Source organism: the organism of the source record quoted next, unplaced genomic scaffold (genome assembly GCF_019419815.1).
Source record: "Pyrus x bretschneideri cultivar Hongxiangsu unplaced genomic scaffold, Pyrus_bretschneideri_v1 Contig7, whole genome shotgun sequence".
Lineage (NCBI taxonomy): Eukaryota > Viridiplantae > Streptophyta > Magnoliopsida > Rosales > Rosaceae > Pyrus > Pyrus x bretschneideri.
Genome location: NW_025999809.1, coordinates 2,962,470 through 2,980,978, shown reverse-complemented (window position 1 = coordinate 2,980,978; position 18,509 = coordinate 2,962,470). Strand labels below are relative to the sequence as shown.

Sequence of the window (18,509 nt, the reverse complement as noted above, 5' to 3'; positions counted from 1 at the left end):
GAATTGTTAATAATAAAATGTTATAATGCTGTTAAAATAGAGAGTGTTGTTGGAGATGAAAAGTTAAAGAGACTACTTAAAGTAGTTTTTCGACAGTGTTCACCTGTTAAACTAGTAAAACATTAACAAAAGCTAAACAATTAAATTTAATATAATGTTGAATACAATGTTCAACTCACATAATGTTGAATACATGACACAATAAAATTTAATATTAAATGACTTATGTACTATACTATGCAATGACAATTTCGATCTTATAATGTTAAAAAAAAAAAAATTCTAAATTTACCCCAAATCACTTTTAATATATTACTTATCTTCAATTCTCAAAACCCCTCACTGTAATGACCTGTTCCTAAAATTTCCGTTTTATAATTTTTAAATGTGTGATTTTACGAAAAGGCCTTTCGAGACGAAATCATTGACTTTTGTTGACCCTCGTACCATACAATGTATAACCTATTATGTTAACGTATTCTTGTAGTACTCGTCGCTACGAATCCATGGGCGCAAACAGAATGTAGTTTGGAGTTATAACGAAGATTCTACGAAGTTTGGAACTCCGAGCATTTTGATCTTTTTGCTATTAATTGGCACATGTGGCATTGTTGTCTGTGCCACGTGGAACCTAGGGAGGAGTCCCCATCTTCTAAAACTCTCTCCTTCCTCTTTCTCTCCCGTGGTTCTCTTCTCTCTTCCCATCACTCTGTTTCTCTCCCTTTCTCTCTCACCCTCATCTCTCTGCACTCTTTCTTCTCCTCTGAGTGCGCGTGCACACACACACATACAACCACAACAACAACGACGACAACGACCATCACCTCCCCTACACTCTGGCGAAACCCATAAACGATGAGGGGACTCTTCCTCAGTTTTCCAGCAAACTATCTAACAGCTTTCGAGCAATTTTCCGACCAAACCACGGTTGGTCAGTTGTCAAGAAAGTTTTTTGATGAACCCGCGACCTTCTAAGTCATTTTCCAACCAAACCACAACAAGTTAGCCGTTGAGGAGGGTACCAATCTGTTCATCTCGTTCTGAGTTTTTGGCAAAGAACCCAGTTTGCCTGCGAACCTATCGCCTTTCAGGCCATTTTTCAGCCATCTCTAACCACCATTGGACTTCCAAATAGGAATTAGAAACAAGGCGTACAATCCCGGTATCGAGGCACTCTCATAACAGTATTTTAGTTCCCTTGGTGTAGGACCCACTTTCCTTGTAATCTCATTTATTTCATAATTTTCCTTCCGTATCTCGATTAGTTGTATACACTGTACACGTTCCTTGCATTTGAATATTTCATTATATTTAAATTTACTTATTTTAGTTACCTTTGTTCTTTCTTCATAACTTGCATGCATGTTAAAATGGCTTCGTCACCCCCGGGTGTCTGCCAGCACATGCCCATCCTGGTATTTGGGGATATCGGGGTCCGAACGTGTCACTCACCCTTAATTGTAGAATAAAACTCTAACCAATGAAACTACAAACACGTTGATTGCGAAAAATTATTTTTGACGAATGGAACACGAAATCGACGTTTCAAATGCTTCACACGAGATAAAACTTCATATTTTTTTTCATTGTTTTAGTGATTTGAACGGCATCGGCATCCCTATATAGAGTGAGAGACAAGTCTTTCGATAGAGAAAGTTTAGGGTAAGATCGGATTATGTATTAATTAATAATCGATTGATTTGTCTAATTTATATATTTGCATATCAATATTTCCATCTATATTGATATTTTAAACACTACTTGAAAATGAACTATTAATCAAATCAATAACATGAGTTATTATGGGCATTTCAAAATCGTTATGGCTGTCGAATCCCAAAAAATGCACGATGACCATTTTGGAGATATAACTTAAAACAAAACCCCTCGCGCAAATCATGCCAGATACAGTTTTGGGTCTCACTGACGGTGGCCCTCATACTGTAATAGATGTAGATATTATTGAGACATTAGATGATACACTCTTCAAAAGGAGGGAAAATCCAGCCTTGATTCTGTATAAACTACAAAATTTAATGGAAATTATATTAATGGCTCTCTCTGTGGCTCCAGTCTGTTCGAGGAGAAGAAAATTGTGATTTGATGATGGCAATGTGTATTAATCAAGTGTCTCACAAAAAATAGAGGTATTATTGCATTACTATTGGGCCTATACATGATTGGAATATGTTGCTTAGAACAAGCTGAACTTCTCCAGATGCGTGCTCACTCCTCACAAGATCTACGAACAACGGAAATAACCGAGAGACGTGCCTCCTAAACGAAACCTTTTCCAGACTGTTCAATACCTGCAACGCTGACACGGCTATGTCGGTCCTCGCGGCCAATTCTTCCTTCTTTGCTGTGCCCAAGGGAAGAATCCAGTTCAAAATCGGCTGATCAGCAGGCCTCTGCTCGGCAGAATGAAGCTCGGTACACTTTAGGTATATCTGCAATATACTTTCACACACTCCAACGAGTTTGGCTTCTATGTTCATCTCCTTCGAAAGAGAAGGATTGTCCACGAGGGTGTTTTGGAGGAAGCTTAAGTAGTTCTTGTAAGAATCATTCTCAAAATGAACCAGAGGTGGGGAAGTGAGTTCCAGGACGGAGCACATTTTTTGCAGCTTCTTGTGCAGAATTGTCTCTGAGTTCAGTTGGTGAGCATGGGATGCAATGAGGGAAAATATTTCAAGGAGGATTGAAATGTTGCCAACCGATAATGATTCAAGGTGTAACTTGTACAAATCAGTAGCAACCTGAAGAGAGAAGAAACAAGAGAAAATAATGAAAATTCCACAGTTTTGACATAGTTCGCAAGCATAGCTCTAACTTTTAAACTGTACTTTACATGTTTACAATATTATAAGTTAATAAAATATACATGAAGGTCTCAGTTAAGTAGCATCAGTAGCACGGATACTTGGTACCATACATATGCTAGAAATAAAAAATCAAATTCCGAGTTCCTTATGTCAATAGTGTGACTGTGACCATAAGCATTGACACAACAGACATAAAAAAAGGAGCAATTAAGCAATCACACGAACATCATATTTGCATGTATGCTGTATTTATGAGCACGGGGAAGGAAGAACTACAAACATAAATCATGCCTGAATGCATGTGAAGGATGAAAGGGGAGGAAGAAAACCTGTATGATAAGTAGCTGCATAGCAATATGACTCTTCATTCTTGAAACCAAATATGATGCTGTTTGCAGATTATCATCCTCAAGATCATCATTTGTAAACCCATGATCAGAAGACAAATCTATATCGCTATAAGATTGAGAAAGACCGGGAATATTGATGTCATCCATGGTTCTTAACACCTTCATAAATCCAGGCACGGAAGATGTGGTTACTTCTTTTAAAGCCAGAAAGATCTCTCTCCACTCATCTTCTGAAAGCTTGTCACCAACTTCACCAGCCAAACGCACTAAACCTGCGACCCCAGTGCTAGCAGGACCCTGAACAGGACTTCGGATGAGTCCTGTCAGAATGGATACCACACCTGGTAGTTGCGGCCTTACTGTATCGAAAAAACTGACAAATAGATCTATGAAACAGTCTGCTGCAACTGCAGAAGTTTCAGAATCCCATGTGCTTCCATCAGGACGCGGAGATACTGAAACTGGTGAAGACTGGTCTTTTTCCATATGTGTGTCTTTCTTACCGCAGACATAGCTAAATATGGGGTAAACAACAGAATTGAATATCGCAGTCCAAAAGGAGCGTGAGAAGAGATGACCATGATCCTTTAGAATGTTGAAAAGAACTTCCAAAGAACCCTTCCTGATTGCTGATCTAGGATCTGATGTTAGCTTTGACAAACCTGTGACAACAACAGAATATTTAAGTAATGAAAGAAAAGGATGAATCAATTTGAAAAGACTGAAGACCAACAAGACCTTTCTCTAAAATCCAAAATAGAATTGAAGAGAAATAAAACCGACTACCCAAAAATTGGATGTTTATATCTATAAACTCTTGCATTTAATGCTTGGGGCCTAGGTGTAGATTAAGTGGCAAAGCATTGATTGTGTGGGTGCACATCACAATACACAAAGCTAAGAAGTTGTAGCACTTTCCTGGAAGCTAGCATTAAAATCAAGTTACCTGTTAGCAATGGAACCCAAAAGGATGCATGTTCATCTTTCTCATTGAAAGTCACTCCATTTGAAGCATCCTCGTTTGCTGTTGGAAGGGATGAAACATCAAGCTCACTCCTCTTGTTGTAAACAAGCCCTCCTTCAGCAAGTTTGACAGCACAGTATCGGAGAAATGCAATAGCGTTGAGGCTAACATCACTATTGAATCTGCTATTCGTGAAGGTTAAGAGGCATCTAACACAATCAGTAAAAGTCATTGTCTCTGTCTCTGTTATATAGGGGAAGTATTCTCTGACGATTTTTTCCATGGTCTCAAAGGCCAACAAGACAATATTTTTCCGCTCATCAGCTGCCGCTGCCGTAAAAACCTGATGAAAGAACAGCATGACGTGAGAAACAAGGCATTATTTCTGTCATTTTGCAATAGCAAGATTTTTTTACTTAAAGCTGTGGAAAACACACCCAAAATCCTACTTCGAGATCATTAGAATGATAAGACACAATGGCTTAAAAATAAACTTTACAGCTCTAACAAGAGAAATAGAGGAACTTATTACCAATATTTTGTGTTACTGCCTGAATTTATCATTTGAAACTTCACAGTGGCAATATTTCAATTTGGATCACAAATCTTCAAAATTTAACTCATCTACACTAGGGGAATTTCTATTTCCCCTATATAGCCTACATTCAGCAAACACTTATCATAAATGTAACGCTAAGTCATTCAACTTGTAACACAATAGCATACCAGAAATACACTTTTCCAGCCAGATTTCACATGATTGACACGGCTGAGGACCATTTGTGAAATGCACCGAACAATTAATTCCCTAATTTCTGTAGAGTTGCTTTTTTGCATAACAATCACAAATGGTCTCAAAAATTCATTCTGGAAGTTGTAATTTGCCAGCTCCTCGCGCTCTAAGAATTTCATAGCAAGCTGACGTAATGAATCCATCACAAATATTGCAACTGAGAGGTTCTCTGACAAGCCAACTGATACAAAGAAATCTGAGAGAACATTCCATATGCGAGACCACACTAATCTGATGCGGTTCATATTGTAATGCCTGCAAAGAAACATATTTATTTTGTGATCGTAAAATCCATCCCAAGTTCTCATTTTGTTCAGATGAAGTTGCATGACTGATTATCAGGAAAAATTAATCATCAATGTGAGAGAAAGGCGAAGACAAGAAGCAATGAATATATCTGCAAGAAAAAGAACATGGAGAAGTACTACAGAGTTTGAATTTGAGAAAAAGATTGTATGGACTTATGCTTAGCATGCCATTTGGGAGCTTGAAAATTTTAAGTTTTCATGCGTAATCTCATAATAAAATATAAATTCTGCTGTCATTGTTCTCATGCAACAGAATCTAATACAGAGGAGAAAAGACTCGTACGCTATTTCAACTATTTTTGTGAGGCTGAATACGCGAGGATCTGTTGGAGATTGCAACTCTGCCATGGAAACTTTGCACAAGGCCTTCACAAAAGCCACTATTGCTTCACTGTTTAATCTTTGGCTATGAGCAAATACATGATTCAACTCAAAATTCCCAATCTGATCCAGCAAATTCAAGTTTGAAATGAAGTTATTAATCTGTTCTGGAGTTACCAGTCCAGAAGTGTTCACCCGGACACTAGTACTGTCATATGAACCCCCACGAACAACAGCCATCACAGCTGGATTCTGTATAGTTCCCTTTTTTGTCAGAGAAGAAAGTCCAGTAGGCTTTGGTGATTTTTCCTCTGTTTCGACCTTTGATCCAGTAAAAAAGGATGCATCAGTGGGTGCACCTTCTCCCAACAGTTGCAAATGCTCGATTCGGGAAAGACACGTTAATATGTGTTCCCATGCTTCCTGAAGATGATTACCATCTTCAATGGCAATTGATATTATTGCCTGCAAACAGTAAATGTATAGGTAAAACTGATATAAAAGGACATTGCACAGAAACATACTGAGCGCATACACCTGTACTATCCAAAGAATGCAAGCAATAAAAGTCTGGTGCTATATTCTGCTAACAGTAACCCTAAGCCCTAAATTTCTATGGTATCATTTGTTATATGAAAAGGGTCAAGAAAGAAAGTTGTAATGCAAATTGATCAAATTTGTTTTACAATTATAATACATGTGGGGAATGGTGTTACATGTGAAAATCCAGATACATGCTTAACATGCTCTTCAATGAATATACTGAGCATGCACTTACCTTTACAGCATCAACATTTTTTTGCCTCATATCTGCAGCATTATGTAGATAAGTAAACTTTGCTACTGAAGTGACAAATGCATCTCTCTGGGTCTGCATTCCCATCAAAGCAGTAACATGAACAGCATGCCGAAAACCTTGTAAGCATTGAGAAGTAGCAAGCCTGTCATCACTTTGGTCAAGAGTCACACTAAATGCAGCCAACATAGGACCCCAGCAGACCTCCACCATAAACCTCAATATTGCCACATCTGTCACAGCATGATAGACAGACCTGCAGCACCAAGAAAACATGAATCCCCAAACGTTGCCAGACTCTGAATAGGCAGAAGGCAAGCTCCAATCCCACATTGATCAGATCAATTGATCTTAAAGTCCCAAACCAACTCATACCGACTCGACAATGCCTTAGACCTAATTTGGGTAATTACTTTAATTATTTTGTGTAATAAACGAAAGATGTTGATAGAATGTGACTATGTAGACATTGGCTTTCAACCTCCTACAACTGTCTTCCTCTGTCTGGCTTGGAACTGGTTGAATAAAAGTATGAGATTAAGTATGATCAAGCAGAGTTCAGTTTTCCCCCAACCAACTACATTAATGTATAGTACCAAAACGGTATCTGAGTAACCTAAGTATTTGGCAGTAGAAGGAACAACAATGGAAGGTGTGACTGTCATTTCTACATAGTCAAAACAAGTGTCATAAGATATTAAAAAAGAATAGTTATACTCATTAAACCATGACCATACTAACCCACTTCTCAATGCTCCATCAGTGTCATAGGTAAAATATCTTGCTAATAAGAGAAAGATAATTCTATCTTGTATATTATATTAGCTTACTCTGATTTTCCTGACTTTGCTTTAAATTGCTCTTGAATGTGCTTTATAAGAAGACCATTTGCACCCAATGCTTTTTCTTCAGTCTGCTTCCCAGTAACCAAATTCAGGATACCATCCAAGCCCAATAATTTATTAAAACTGTTTTCCTGCTTGCTCTGTGGTACAGAAGAGTCAGGCGCTCATCTTAATCTCATTTTTAACAATTTGATCATACAGGACACCAAGATACTCCTCAGGTAGATCCTTTCCATCATCTATTCCTCGGTTGTTCCGGATGAAGTCAGCCTTGGTCATCTGAATAACCGGCGAACACAGATGTCAGAAGACAGAAGATAGATTTTGACAGACACTAAAATGCTATACGATGTGTATAAAAATGAGGCTGCAACACAAGATTTTATTGATTTATAGTTACACACTTCAAAAAAAAATTAAAATTCTACAGAAAAAGAATGTTATTTCCCTCAATTACCCCCTCCTCCAAAATAAAACAAAAAGGAAAAAAAAAAATGACAGAACATTTAAAAAAAAATATAAAATGAGATAATGATGTTCCCAAAAGGATTTCAACTCCTGTAATGTGAACATCTAGGCATAACTTCAGAAAGCAACATTCTTATATTTAGACAAACCACATCTGGGGAATGTAAAAAATATAACCTGACTATTCACCTACATATGATCCAAATTAAGAATAATAAAAACAGAAAAGACAAAGCTCACCCAAATAATTACTGCAAACTATCAACAGAGAAAAAGGGCTCAAAATTCATTGCGGTTTGACATAAAACATAAAGGAACATGTTATGCATGCAAACCTTATCTTTCACCATGTTGTTATGGGCATCTGTATTGAGCATTATCACAGAGTATGCAAGGACATATGCAGTATCTGCACTTGTAAACGAATTTGGACTGCATTTACAGTAGCGCTCAGCAAATTTCTCCATGATGCGGTCAATTTTCTGTGCTTCTCCAGGTAACCTGAAGCCCCGCAGGAAAAACCTTATTGCTTCACCGAAATCCATCCCTTTGAAATTAAAGGAATCGACATAAGCATGCATAACTTTTAGAGGAAATTCCTCCCTTTCACCCAAATAATCACCAATCATGGTTTCATTTAGGCCGGCAGTGTTGTTCCTCAGGAAAGAAGCTACATCTTCTGGGGAACTACCAACTTTTTTGGTGCTTATCAGAAACTCAATGCCCTTGTTAGGCTTCCTATTAAACAGCGAGACACCTTTCTGTATTAAAAACAATAAAATGTCACTAAAGAAAGAGCCATATTTAGCCAGAGACATATCAACTGATGGGACAAACACGAAATTCATATTGCATTCCTGATGATTGTATACTGTATTTCGCTATACAAATAAAGCAGAGCTCAACCTGAAGTTCAAGCTTATAAGCTCGACGTTGCTCAAGAGTTGCAGCATCTGAAACTTCAGCACTTCCTTCTGGATGTACTTCATTATCAAAAGCAGCTACCTTCTTCACCATTTGGGGTCGAACTATTTTCTGTTTTCTCAGTTGAGGTGTCGCTTTCATTGGTCTTTGGTAGATAGGAGTCTCCCATACTCAGCTGTTGGTCCATCCAAGATCCCATTGAATGTATGATGCTAACCAAGCACTTTACGGATTCATGCCGGAAAGTGATATCTTGGACTGGAGACAATGTTGTTGTTGAACCAGTGGGAGGTCCTAGAGCAGTTTTCAGAAGGCCATTGACAATCCTGCAAATATCTGATGGAATTATAAGGGTTTTAATACATTTTACAAAAACACAACGCTTACAAAGGAATGATGTTAAAAAAAAATAAATATGCATGCATTTTGAGTGTGTGTGTGTGAGAGAGAGAGCTAAATAGACCCAGAGCGAAAAAACACTGGGTTCAAGCTAGAGTTTTTGGAAAAATCAATCGTTCACATTGGCTTAAGCTAAAAGAATGTAGCCCCATTTTCAAGCTCTTATTGGGTTAGAGTAATTTGGAAACTTCCAAGTGGTAATCCTGAATCCTAGCTCAGGAACAAAAGGGTCCTAAATATGCAGCCTTAAACTACGAGATAAATGTTATTATCTCCTAAGTAGAATTCAGCTACCTCCAAATTTAAATATTTTCATTCAGATATGTAAGCTTCAAGCTTCAAAGAAAATTAATACCAAAACAGAAAATAAGGAATACCCAGAGGACTTCATGTTCTGATGGCATCAAGGGCATGGAAAGTAAAAAAGTAACAGACAAGTGCAGTACCTTTCAAAGATGTTTGGGGCATCGACATCACAGTCATAGTTGACAAAAATGTCAATGATAATCTGCGAATCCTGAGAGATCTTCTCCAATAGATTGAGGACTGTCATTTTTTGCAAGAAACTAGGCTGGAGAACATTCTCAAGCACACGTAGGACAAGCATCGGAAAAAATATACCAATTTCTGCTTTCAATCCTGATCTGAATTTCGATAACAAGCTGGTGAAAATAGAACACTGAAGCTGGAAAATGGCCATGACTGACAACGCACTGTTTTTTAACAGTGATAAGCAGAGGAACTGCTTGATAGCATTGAGAAACCTGTGCCAAGTTAATGCAAACTATTGGCTTCCTCACAGTGATTCATGAAAATATTGCAAAAGTGTACTAAAGTAAACAATATGTTCAGCAACAATATATCAGAAACAGTACAATAACAAAAATACTGCATATCAGATTTAAAGTCCTTAACAAGAAGAAAATGCCACTCAAAGCACCTGCATTGTATACCGCTAATATCTAAAGTCTTAAACATTCTTTAGTCACTAATTTAAACTGTGTTTACTTCTCCAGATATCTACTCTGCTATGCTTTCAAAGTAAAAGTACACTAAATACTCGTTTATAAGCATGAAATGACTCAAGTATGATTAGCATACGATCACTTGCCTCTCATTGTTGCGCCAAATTAGACCCCCATTGTCCATGACCACCTTCAAAAGCTCTAAGGACAATACTTTACCCCTCAAGAGAATTTGATCATCAGAGTGCTCCTGTGATGAGTATTTCATGGACAACTTACACAAATTCTTAAACAAAAGATACCCATCATCCCTAATCTTACTAGCACCGTCGCCGGATTCAGCTCCATCATTATTAGACTCACCACTAGCATTGCCGTTTTGTAATTTGGGACCTCGTGGGGGCAACCGTTTTGATACCATCCGGACCGCCGTAGCTTGCATCCATAACCTCATTGACGAAATTCTGGCACAACAAAATGGAGCTCCCTTCGTTCAAATTTTTATCAGTGAATTCCAACAACTCGTTCACCGAAACCCTAGAAATGCTGACATTCACCGAATCCTCCTCTACTCTGGTGAAAACAATCACCATAATCTGAGCCAAAACCGACTTGGCGCAGATCTGATTGGTCCCATTCACTCCACCAAGGTACACATTGTAACAAGTCCTAACAATATTCACCAAACAATCACCGCGTATCAAAACCCGCGGCGATCTCACGGCGGCGAGCAATACCCGAAGCACGCCGAGCTCGATAGGCTCCTCGCTGATCGCCGCGCACTTACACACCGACTCGACGAGCTTGAAAAGCACAAATTTGGGATCGGAAGTGTCGATCTCACCGCGGAAGATACCGAGGGAGAAAAGCTTGAAGACGCAGTCGATGGCTGGCTCGACGACCTTGGGGTAAGCCGATTCTAGGGCGAGGAGGACGGGGCGGAGGGCGAACTCGGCGTCGGCGAGGGAGATGCCTGAGACGGGGGACTTGGGATCGATGATGGAGGAGTCGGTGACGGAGTCGAGCTTGTCGAGGGCGGATTTGCAGGCGGAGACCAAATGGGAGTGCTTGCGCCAGGCGGCGTTCTTGATGATTTTGTCGAGAGAGGGGCCGAGCAGGCGGCCGGCGCGGGAGGGGCCACCTAGGGTTTGGGAGGCGGACATTGATTTGGGAATTGGATTGTCAGTGGATTATGCATTCGAATTCGATCGGATCTCTCTCTTTCTCTTTCTATCTCTTCGTTTCATTTGGGTTATTTTGGAGTGAGAAAATAAAAAGAGGGAGATATTTATAGTTTGAGAAGGAAGGAAGGGCTGAGCCGACAATTGCGCAATCGGAAAATTCTTAAGAGTATGCCACCTCCGTCTTCTGTATTTGCTTTTACGTCAATGGGTTGTGGGCTTCGAATTCTCCTAAATAATATTATTTTGTTGGTGACTACATTTTGAATACAAACAATTTTTTCATACAAGGAAATGAGATACTGACACAATAATTAGTATCAATTCATTATTTAAATGAGTTAAATATGGTACTATAAGTTTGTAACATGATATATCAAGTTCGATTCCTCCATAGCATACTATTGTTTGTATTAAAGAAATAAAATCAGAAACATCTTACTTATAAATGAAAATAAATACTAATATATCATAGTACGAATAAATAAATATAATTAAAAAAATAATATATATATATATATATATATAATGTGGTTACGCCCACATCTATTTGCAACAAAACTATTAAGCATACTTTCTAACTTTTAAATTTTATCTCAATGTCATTGGAAATACAAGACTCTCATTCGGCACATCATTACTTAACTTCGTTTATAAAATAAAATGCGAGACTCACATATGTCCACGTCATCGGTTTAACAGACTTTCTAACGAAAGTTAACGGTAAGGACCAATGGTGCATGTTTTGTTAAATTCAAGGACGTAAACTAATGATTATGAATTTTTAGTCTAGGGGCAAAATCTGAAGTGAGGTGGAACTTCAGGGACTAATCCTTCCTAAAAATACACTTCCAAATTATTCAAAATAAGAGTCTAAAGTTCAAACTCAAGAGCTTGATGTAGAAGCTTAACGCCTTCAGCTTCTTCGACTCATTTGGTCCCTCCCTCTTGTAGAAGTCCAACTCCTTCCTCTTGAAGTTGAACTAGTCTTCGAATGTAGGGGTGGACATAGTTGAATCGTTGGACGAGGTGGTGAGGCGGTGGAAGTGGCATTTCACCTTCCGCCGCTGCTAAGTGTTGATGCTGGCTGAGAGCCTGAGAGTGAGTCAAGAGGTATAAGAGAGAATGAGTTGAGATGGAAAGAGAATGAGTCGACGGAGAAGAGAGAAAATAACCGAACGAGTTTGTCTTTATGAACCAATGATTACGAATAGTCGCAACCAATTTCAACGGTTAAGATTAATCTCAACAAAATACACTAATATTTTATATATTTCTAACATTAATAAAAATTTCAGGTCGGTTACGGTAAAACCGAACCAACCAAGTTTGCTTATCAAAATCGAACCGTAAAGTTTGATAATTTTTTATTTTGATAATTTTAGTTTCAGTAAATTTTTATTTAATTTTAGTATTTGATTCAGAAAATACCAGCTCTAGTTCAAATATGGACCAATTACCATCAACATCAAGCATAATTTGATTTAACAGTTACTACTAATAACGGTTGTTTTGTTCAACTATCTTTTTTTATTGGTAAACTCAACCATCTGTCTCACTATAAATATTTGAATAAATAATAAATAAATGGTGTGTGATGGAAGACTAATACCAACAATTTGAAAGCTGATGCTGATACATACCAAGCACAAAGTTTCCTGATTTCATATTGTCAAAGTATTTTCATGGAAAAACAATACCCAGCTTCTAGACTTCTCTCCTTTCACGAGAGACCTTCTCTCTACTTTGAGAGTTTTTCACCTCTTACTGTAAGGGTCTCCAATCTTGCTCAAAATTAGTGGTGCCGACTTTATCTTCAGCTAGAGTCGGTTGCCCATTTTCCTTTTTTTTTTTGTCTTTTTGGTTCCCCTTTTCTGCTGTGTATTACCACTCCTCTACATTTCGATATGTCCTCCTCATCTTATCTTTCTGACATCCCTTCCTATTGTTCATCTGGGCTTCGATCTCCTTCTTATGAGATTTGTTTTTTAGCCATACTTTTCGTCGAGATGGTGTGTAGAGTTCCGGTTCTTCAATCAACTCGGGTGTTTCCAACACCACCACCTCTTCTCTGATGTTTGCCAATTTTGGCAATGTTGCTCATGGTTTTCCATGAGCTTCTTTCTCTTGATAGCCGACTGACTTTTTTCAGTTGGTTATCTGTACTTTGTGGATGTGCTCGAAGAAGCTGTTTGGGTTTGGATGATGAGTTTGGTGAGGCAATGCTCAATGATGGGTGTGGATTTGTGCATATTGAGATGTACTGTTTCGATGGAGGCAGTTACAATAGATTTTGTTGTTAGGCCTTAACTGTTTGGTTGGGCTTTTGTTGGATTGGCCCATTTTTTTGCTCGTTTATGTTTCTCTTTTTATGGTCTTTTGTATGTAATATGTATCTTTGGAGTTAATAGATCTTCCTTGACCAAAACAAACAAATAAATAAAAGGTATTTTTCAGATCATTTGTACAAGGTTATACAAGGAAAGTTCTACACATGGCCTTATATTACAACATCTTTAACAGATACATGTATAATTGAGATGTTGTTGTAAAAGTAGTGGGGTGAATGCCCACTTGCTTTTGGCAAAAGGTGAGAAGACTTTATAATAGTGATCATGTTGTTGTTGTTGTTTGAAGTTTTCAAAGAACAATCATTCGTCTTTGTAAGTTTTCATAGGAATGGCCCTATTTAAAGAGCACTTCGTGTTGTTCACAACACACAACAAAGGAAAGAAAAGAAATGAAATCAACAATATCAGTATCCTTCGCTTTCTCTTTTTACCTGCAATCATTTTGTGTGATAGTTACGAAACTAAAAAGTGTGATATTTTGCCCCGTTTCGCTATTGTCCCTAGCAAAGGTTCTCTCTAACTTTTGCTTATTTATAACACGTTATCAACACGACTCCCTAACTTTAATCAGTTTTCATCTCCCTCTGCTGAAAAATGCCTCCTTTAAGGATTTTCCTGTTCTTCTTCCTTCTTTGCCTCACCTGCTTGATGTGCCCTCGCGAAGAACTGCTAGCATCATGCCTGCTTCTAGTTCTCAATATAACAATTACTTATATCTTTGATTTCTTGTTTGATGTAGCTCCTGATTACTAACTCAATGTCTATTTATGTTAATTTTACTGCGATCAAATATGGTGCGGTATAATCGCCCACCCTTCTCTGCATATTTAAATTTTCCTGCTACTTGAGTGGTGTGGTATAATCTCTCATCCTATGCTATTTTGTTTCAATGAGAGTGGTGTGATACAATCACCCTCCTCATTAAGCATGCAAATCTCGAGCTTGAAGTTTCGAGTGCTTATCATTTTGGCTTGAAGATCAAAATAAAAAATTTGTAAGAACCAGAAGTTCTAACACTACATTCCTCCAGAATATATATTATTGCAAATTCGTACACATCTTTTTTTTTTTTTTTTCCAAAAAAGAAATGGCGAACTTGGCAAAACTTGATTTTGTTGCCCTAGACATTACTGGGAAGAACTACTTTACTTGGGTAGTGGATACTAATATTCATCTAGAGGCAGGGAACCATGGAAAAACCATCTAGGAGGAAAACAGTGCATCCTCTCAAGATCAGGCGAAGGCAAGGCCATGATCTTTATCCGTCACCACCTTGATGAAGGACTAAAGAGCAAGTATCTAACGGTTGAAGATCCATTAGCCCTCTAAAAGGCATTGAGAAATAGATACAATCACCAGAAAATCTTCCAATGGCTCGTTATGAGTGGATACACTAAAAGATCTAGGATTTCAAGTCAGTTGCAAAGTACAACTCTGCAATGTTCAAAATTAGCTCCCAGATAAAGCTATGTGGGGAGACCATCACTGAGGAAGATATGCTAGAAAAGACTTTCATCACCTTTCATGCCTCCAATGTGCTCTTGCAGGAGCAATATAGAGAGCGAGACTTTACTAATATAACCAGTTGATTTCTATGATCCTTGTGATTGAACAAAACAATGAGCTTCTAATGAAAAATCATTAGTCCCGACCTATTGGATCAGCACCATTCCCAAAAGTGAATGTTGCTTCCCTCGAAGTGAACACCACATCCTCTCATGATAATAATTACAAACGAGAACATGGCCACAAGCGAGGCCGGTGGAACGGGAAAGGCAAGAATCATGGTGTCCAGTTTTACAACCAGGTTTCAAGGCATAATTCAGGCCCGAGCTTCAAAAATGTAAATCGCCACAAAGGTAAAGCTCATATGAATAACACTCTTAGAAACCCTAAAGGAGTTTGCCATAGGTGTGGTGGCAATGGGCACTGGGTGCATACCTGTCGTACCCCAAAATATCTAGTGGACTTGTATCAAGCCTCCTTCAAGGAGAAAGGTGTCGAAACCAATTTCCTCGACCAGGCTAAACCGATGGATATACATGATCCAATGTTCTATTTATCAAGGTAATTGAACACAACCTGCATAGATGTCTTAGACTTCATTGTGGAAAGAGGGAATGAAGTGTATCGATCTGATTGAATCATTTCTGTTTGATGAACTCTTATTATCTGAACTTGTAGTTTAAAGCTTGCATTTCAATTAATAAAAGTTGCATTTCAATTTCCTTTGATTATGAATAAACTGTTTTTAACTGTGATTCCCTTACTTATAAAGAATGGATAAAAACTATGGTTATTCTCAAAACAATATCAATGACAGAGATATTTATCTTGCAAACAACGTAACCATGCATGCAATACTTAGAGATCGAAAATATTTCTCAAGTTTTATGCTTACAAAAGTAAAGGTAACAACAATGTCAGGCCAGTCAGATGTAATTGAAGGCTTAGAAAAAGCCTAGATCATGTTACCAAATGGAACAATATTGTCTATACAAAATGTATTGTACGCTACTCGATCTACTCGAAATTTGTTGAGTTTTAAAGACATATGTTTAAATGGATAGCACATTGAAATAAAAAGTGCAGAAAATGTGGAATATCTATGCATTACCTCCAATGATACCCAGAAGCGTACATTGGAGAAGTTGTGTGGTTTATCAAATGGATTGTATTATACATACATAATGAAGCATATACTGTCATGAACCAGAAGTTCATTGATCCAAAAATTTACATATTTTGGTATGACCATCTAGGTCATCCAGGATCCACCATGATGTGTAAAATCATTACCAACTCTAATGGACATCCATTATTGAGCAGACACATTGTTATCTCAAATGATAACCCTTGCAAGGCTTGTTCTCAAGGGAAGTTGGTAATTAGACCATCAAAGCTAAAGATTGATGTTGAATCCCCATCATTGTTTCAAAGAATTCAGGAGATATTTGTGGGCCTATTCAACCACCTTGTGGACCATTTCGATATTTTATGGTTTTGGTTGATGCATCTACCCGATGGTCACATGTTTGCCTCTTGTCTACTCGAAATGTAGCTTTTGCGAGACTTCTTGCTCAAATAATTAAGTTGCGAGCACAGTTTCTAGATTACCCTATCAAGTCAATCCGACTTGATAACGTTACTGAGTTTACGTCTCAAACCTTTGATGATTAATGCATAACACTAAGCATTGATGTTGAACACCTTATTCCTCATGTCCATACTCAAAATGGTCTAGCTGAAGCATATATCAAGCATTTTCAATTAATAGCTCCCACTCTACTCATGAAAACAAAATTGCCAATTTCTGCATGGGGACATGTCATCTTACATGTTGCATTGTTGATTCGATTGAGACCTATAGCCAACCACCAATACTCCTTAGTATAACTCGTGTATGGGCATCAACCAAACATTTCACATTATGAGTTTTTGGTTGTGCTGTTTATGTGCCTAATGCACAACCATAATGCACTAAAATGGGACCTCAGTGTAGACTGGGAATTTATGTGGGTTTTGATTGACCATCTATCATTAGATATTTGGAACCCTTGATAGGTGAGAAAAGACCATTCCAGAATAACAGCAATAGCTGATATGGGTTGTACCCACTTTATCTTATTTTGATCCACGAAGCATTCAATGTGAAAATGAAGTGAAAATGATCGTTCCTCTTCAAAGTACTGCTAATCAAATGCCAGATGCATTTAAGGATGCTACGAAAGTGACAAAATCACATATACTAGCTACAAATGCGCTTGCAAGAATTGATGTCCCTGTTGGACAAAATAAAGTGGCAGTGAATGATTTATACGGTGCATGCCCAAGTTCAAAAAATTTAGCCCCTCGAAAAAGAAAGATGAGAGAACAACTGAATCCAAAAAAAATCATTCAGGAAAAGAAAATGAATGCCAAATCCACAATTCATGATTCTGTACTTTTAAAAAAAAGAAAACGTCCTTGATGAGACACATATCCCTAAAGAGACAGAAGTACATGAAAGCAAAGAAATCTCCATACATTATGCATGTACTAACGAATTATGGGATCAAAATGAAATAATCATCAACGACATGTTTGCAATCACAGTAGCCACTAAAATCATATTAAGCATGATATCAAGCCCCGCTATGTTGATGAATGCAAACAGAGACAAGGTTGGCTTAAGTGGAAAGATGTAATCCAGGCAGAATTAAATTCCTTGGAAAGACGAAGTGTTTTTGGACCTATAGTCCAAACCCCGCCTGGTGTAAACCCCATGGGTTACAAATGGGTATTCACAAGAAAATGCATGAGAAAAACAAGATTGCAAGATATAAAGCATGACTCGTTGCACAAGGTTTTTCACAAAGACTTGGGAATTGATTATGAGGAGACATACTCTCCTGTAAGGGATGCAATTACGTTTCGTTACTTAATAAGTTTGGTGGTTTCATAAAAACTTGACATGTTCAGTCAACTTGTTAGCAAGATATAGCTTTGCTCTAACAATTCGTCATTGGAAGGAAGTCAAAGATTTTTACGATACCTTCGTGGGACAATAAACATGGGTTTCTTCTACAAAGAGAATACAACAAATGACCAGATTCTTGTTGGATATGCATATGTTGGTTTTCTCTCTGATCTGCATAAAGTCTGCTCACAAACTAGATATGTGTTCATTAATAGAGATACAACAATCTCATGGCGCTCAACAAAGCAAACATTAGTAGCTACATCTTTCAATTACTCGAAAATACTTGCTTTACATGAAGCAAGTTGTGAATGTTCTTGGTGAAGATCAATGATCCATCATACCCGGAATTCATGTGGTCTACCTTCAAAGACAGACACTTAAACTGTCATTTATGAAGGTAATGCATCATATGTTGCCTAAATGAATGAAGGATTCATCAAGGGCGATAAGACTAAACACATATCTCCAAAGTTTTTCATTGCACATGAGCTTCATAAGGCTAAAGTTATTGAAGTCAGACAAATTTGTTCCAATGAAAATCTGCCAGACATGTTCAC

The 18,509-nt window shown here is 37.9% G+C and overlaps 1 protein-coding gene across 1 annotated transcript; it reads right to left on the bottom strand.

Annotated features, from left to right (window-relative positions):
• Positions 1–1,992: 1,992 nt before the first annotated feature.
• On the bottom strand, positions 1,993–11,345 carry LOC125472585 (brefeldin A-inhibited guanine nucleotide-exchange protein 1-like). The gene is given in 14 exon segments (XM_048574227.1): positions 1,993–2,759; positions 3,155–3,837; positions 4,122–4,482; positions 4,866–5,187; positions 5,524–6,026; positions 6,340–6,613; positions 7,188–7,360; positions 7,362–7,481; positions 8,006–8,431; positions 8,577–8,672; positions 8,674–8,920; positions 9,440–9,757; positions 10,105–10,352; positions 10,354–11,345. Coding segments are annotated over 14 exon segments (5,148 nt in total). The 5' UTR covers positions 11,122–11,345; the 3' UTR covers positions 1,993–2,150.
• Between the last annotated feature and the right edge of the window lie 7,164 nt (positions 11,346–18,509).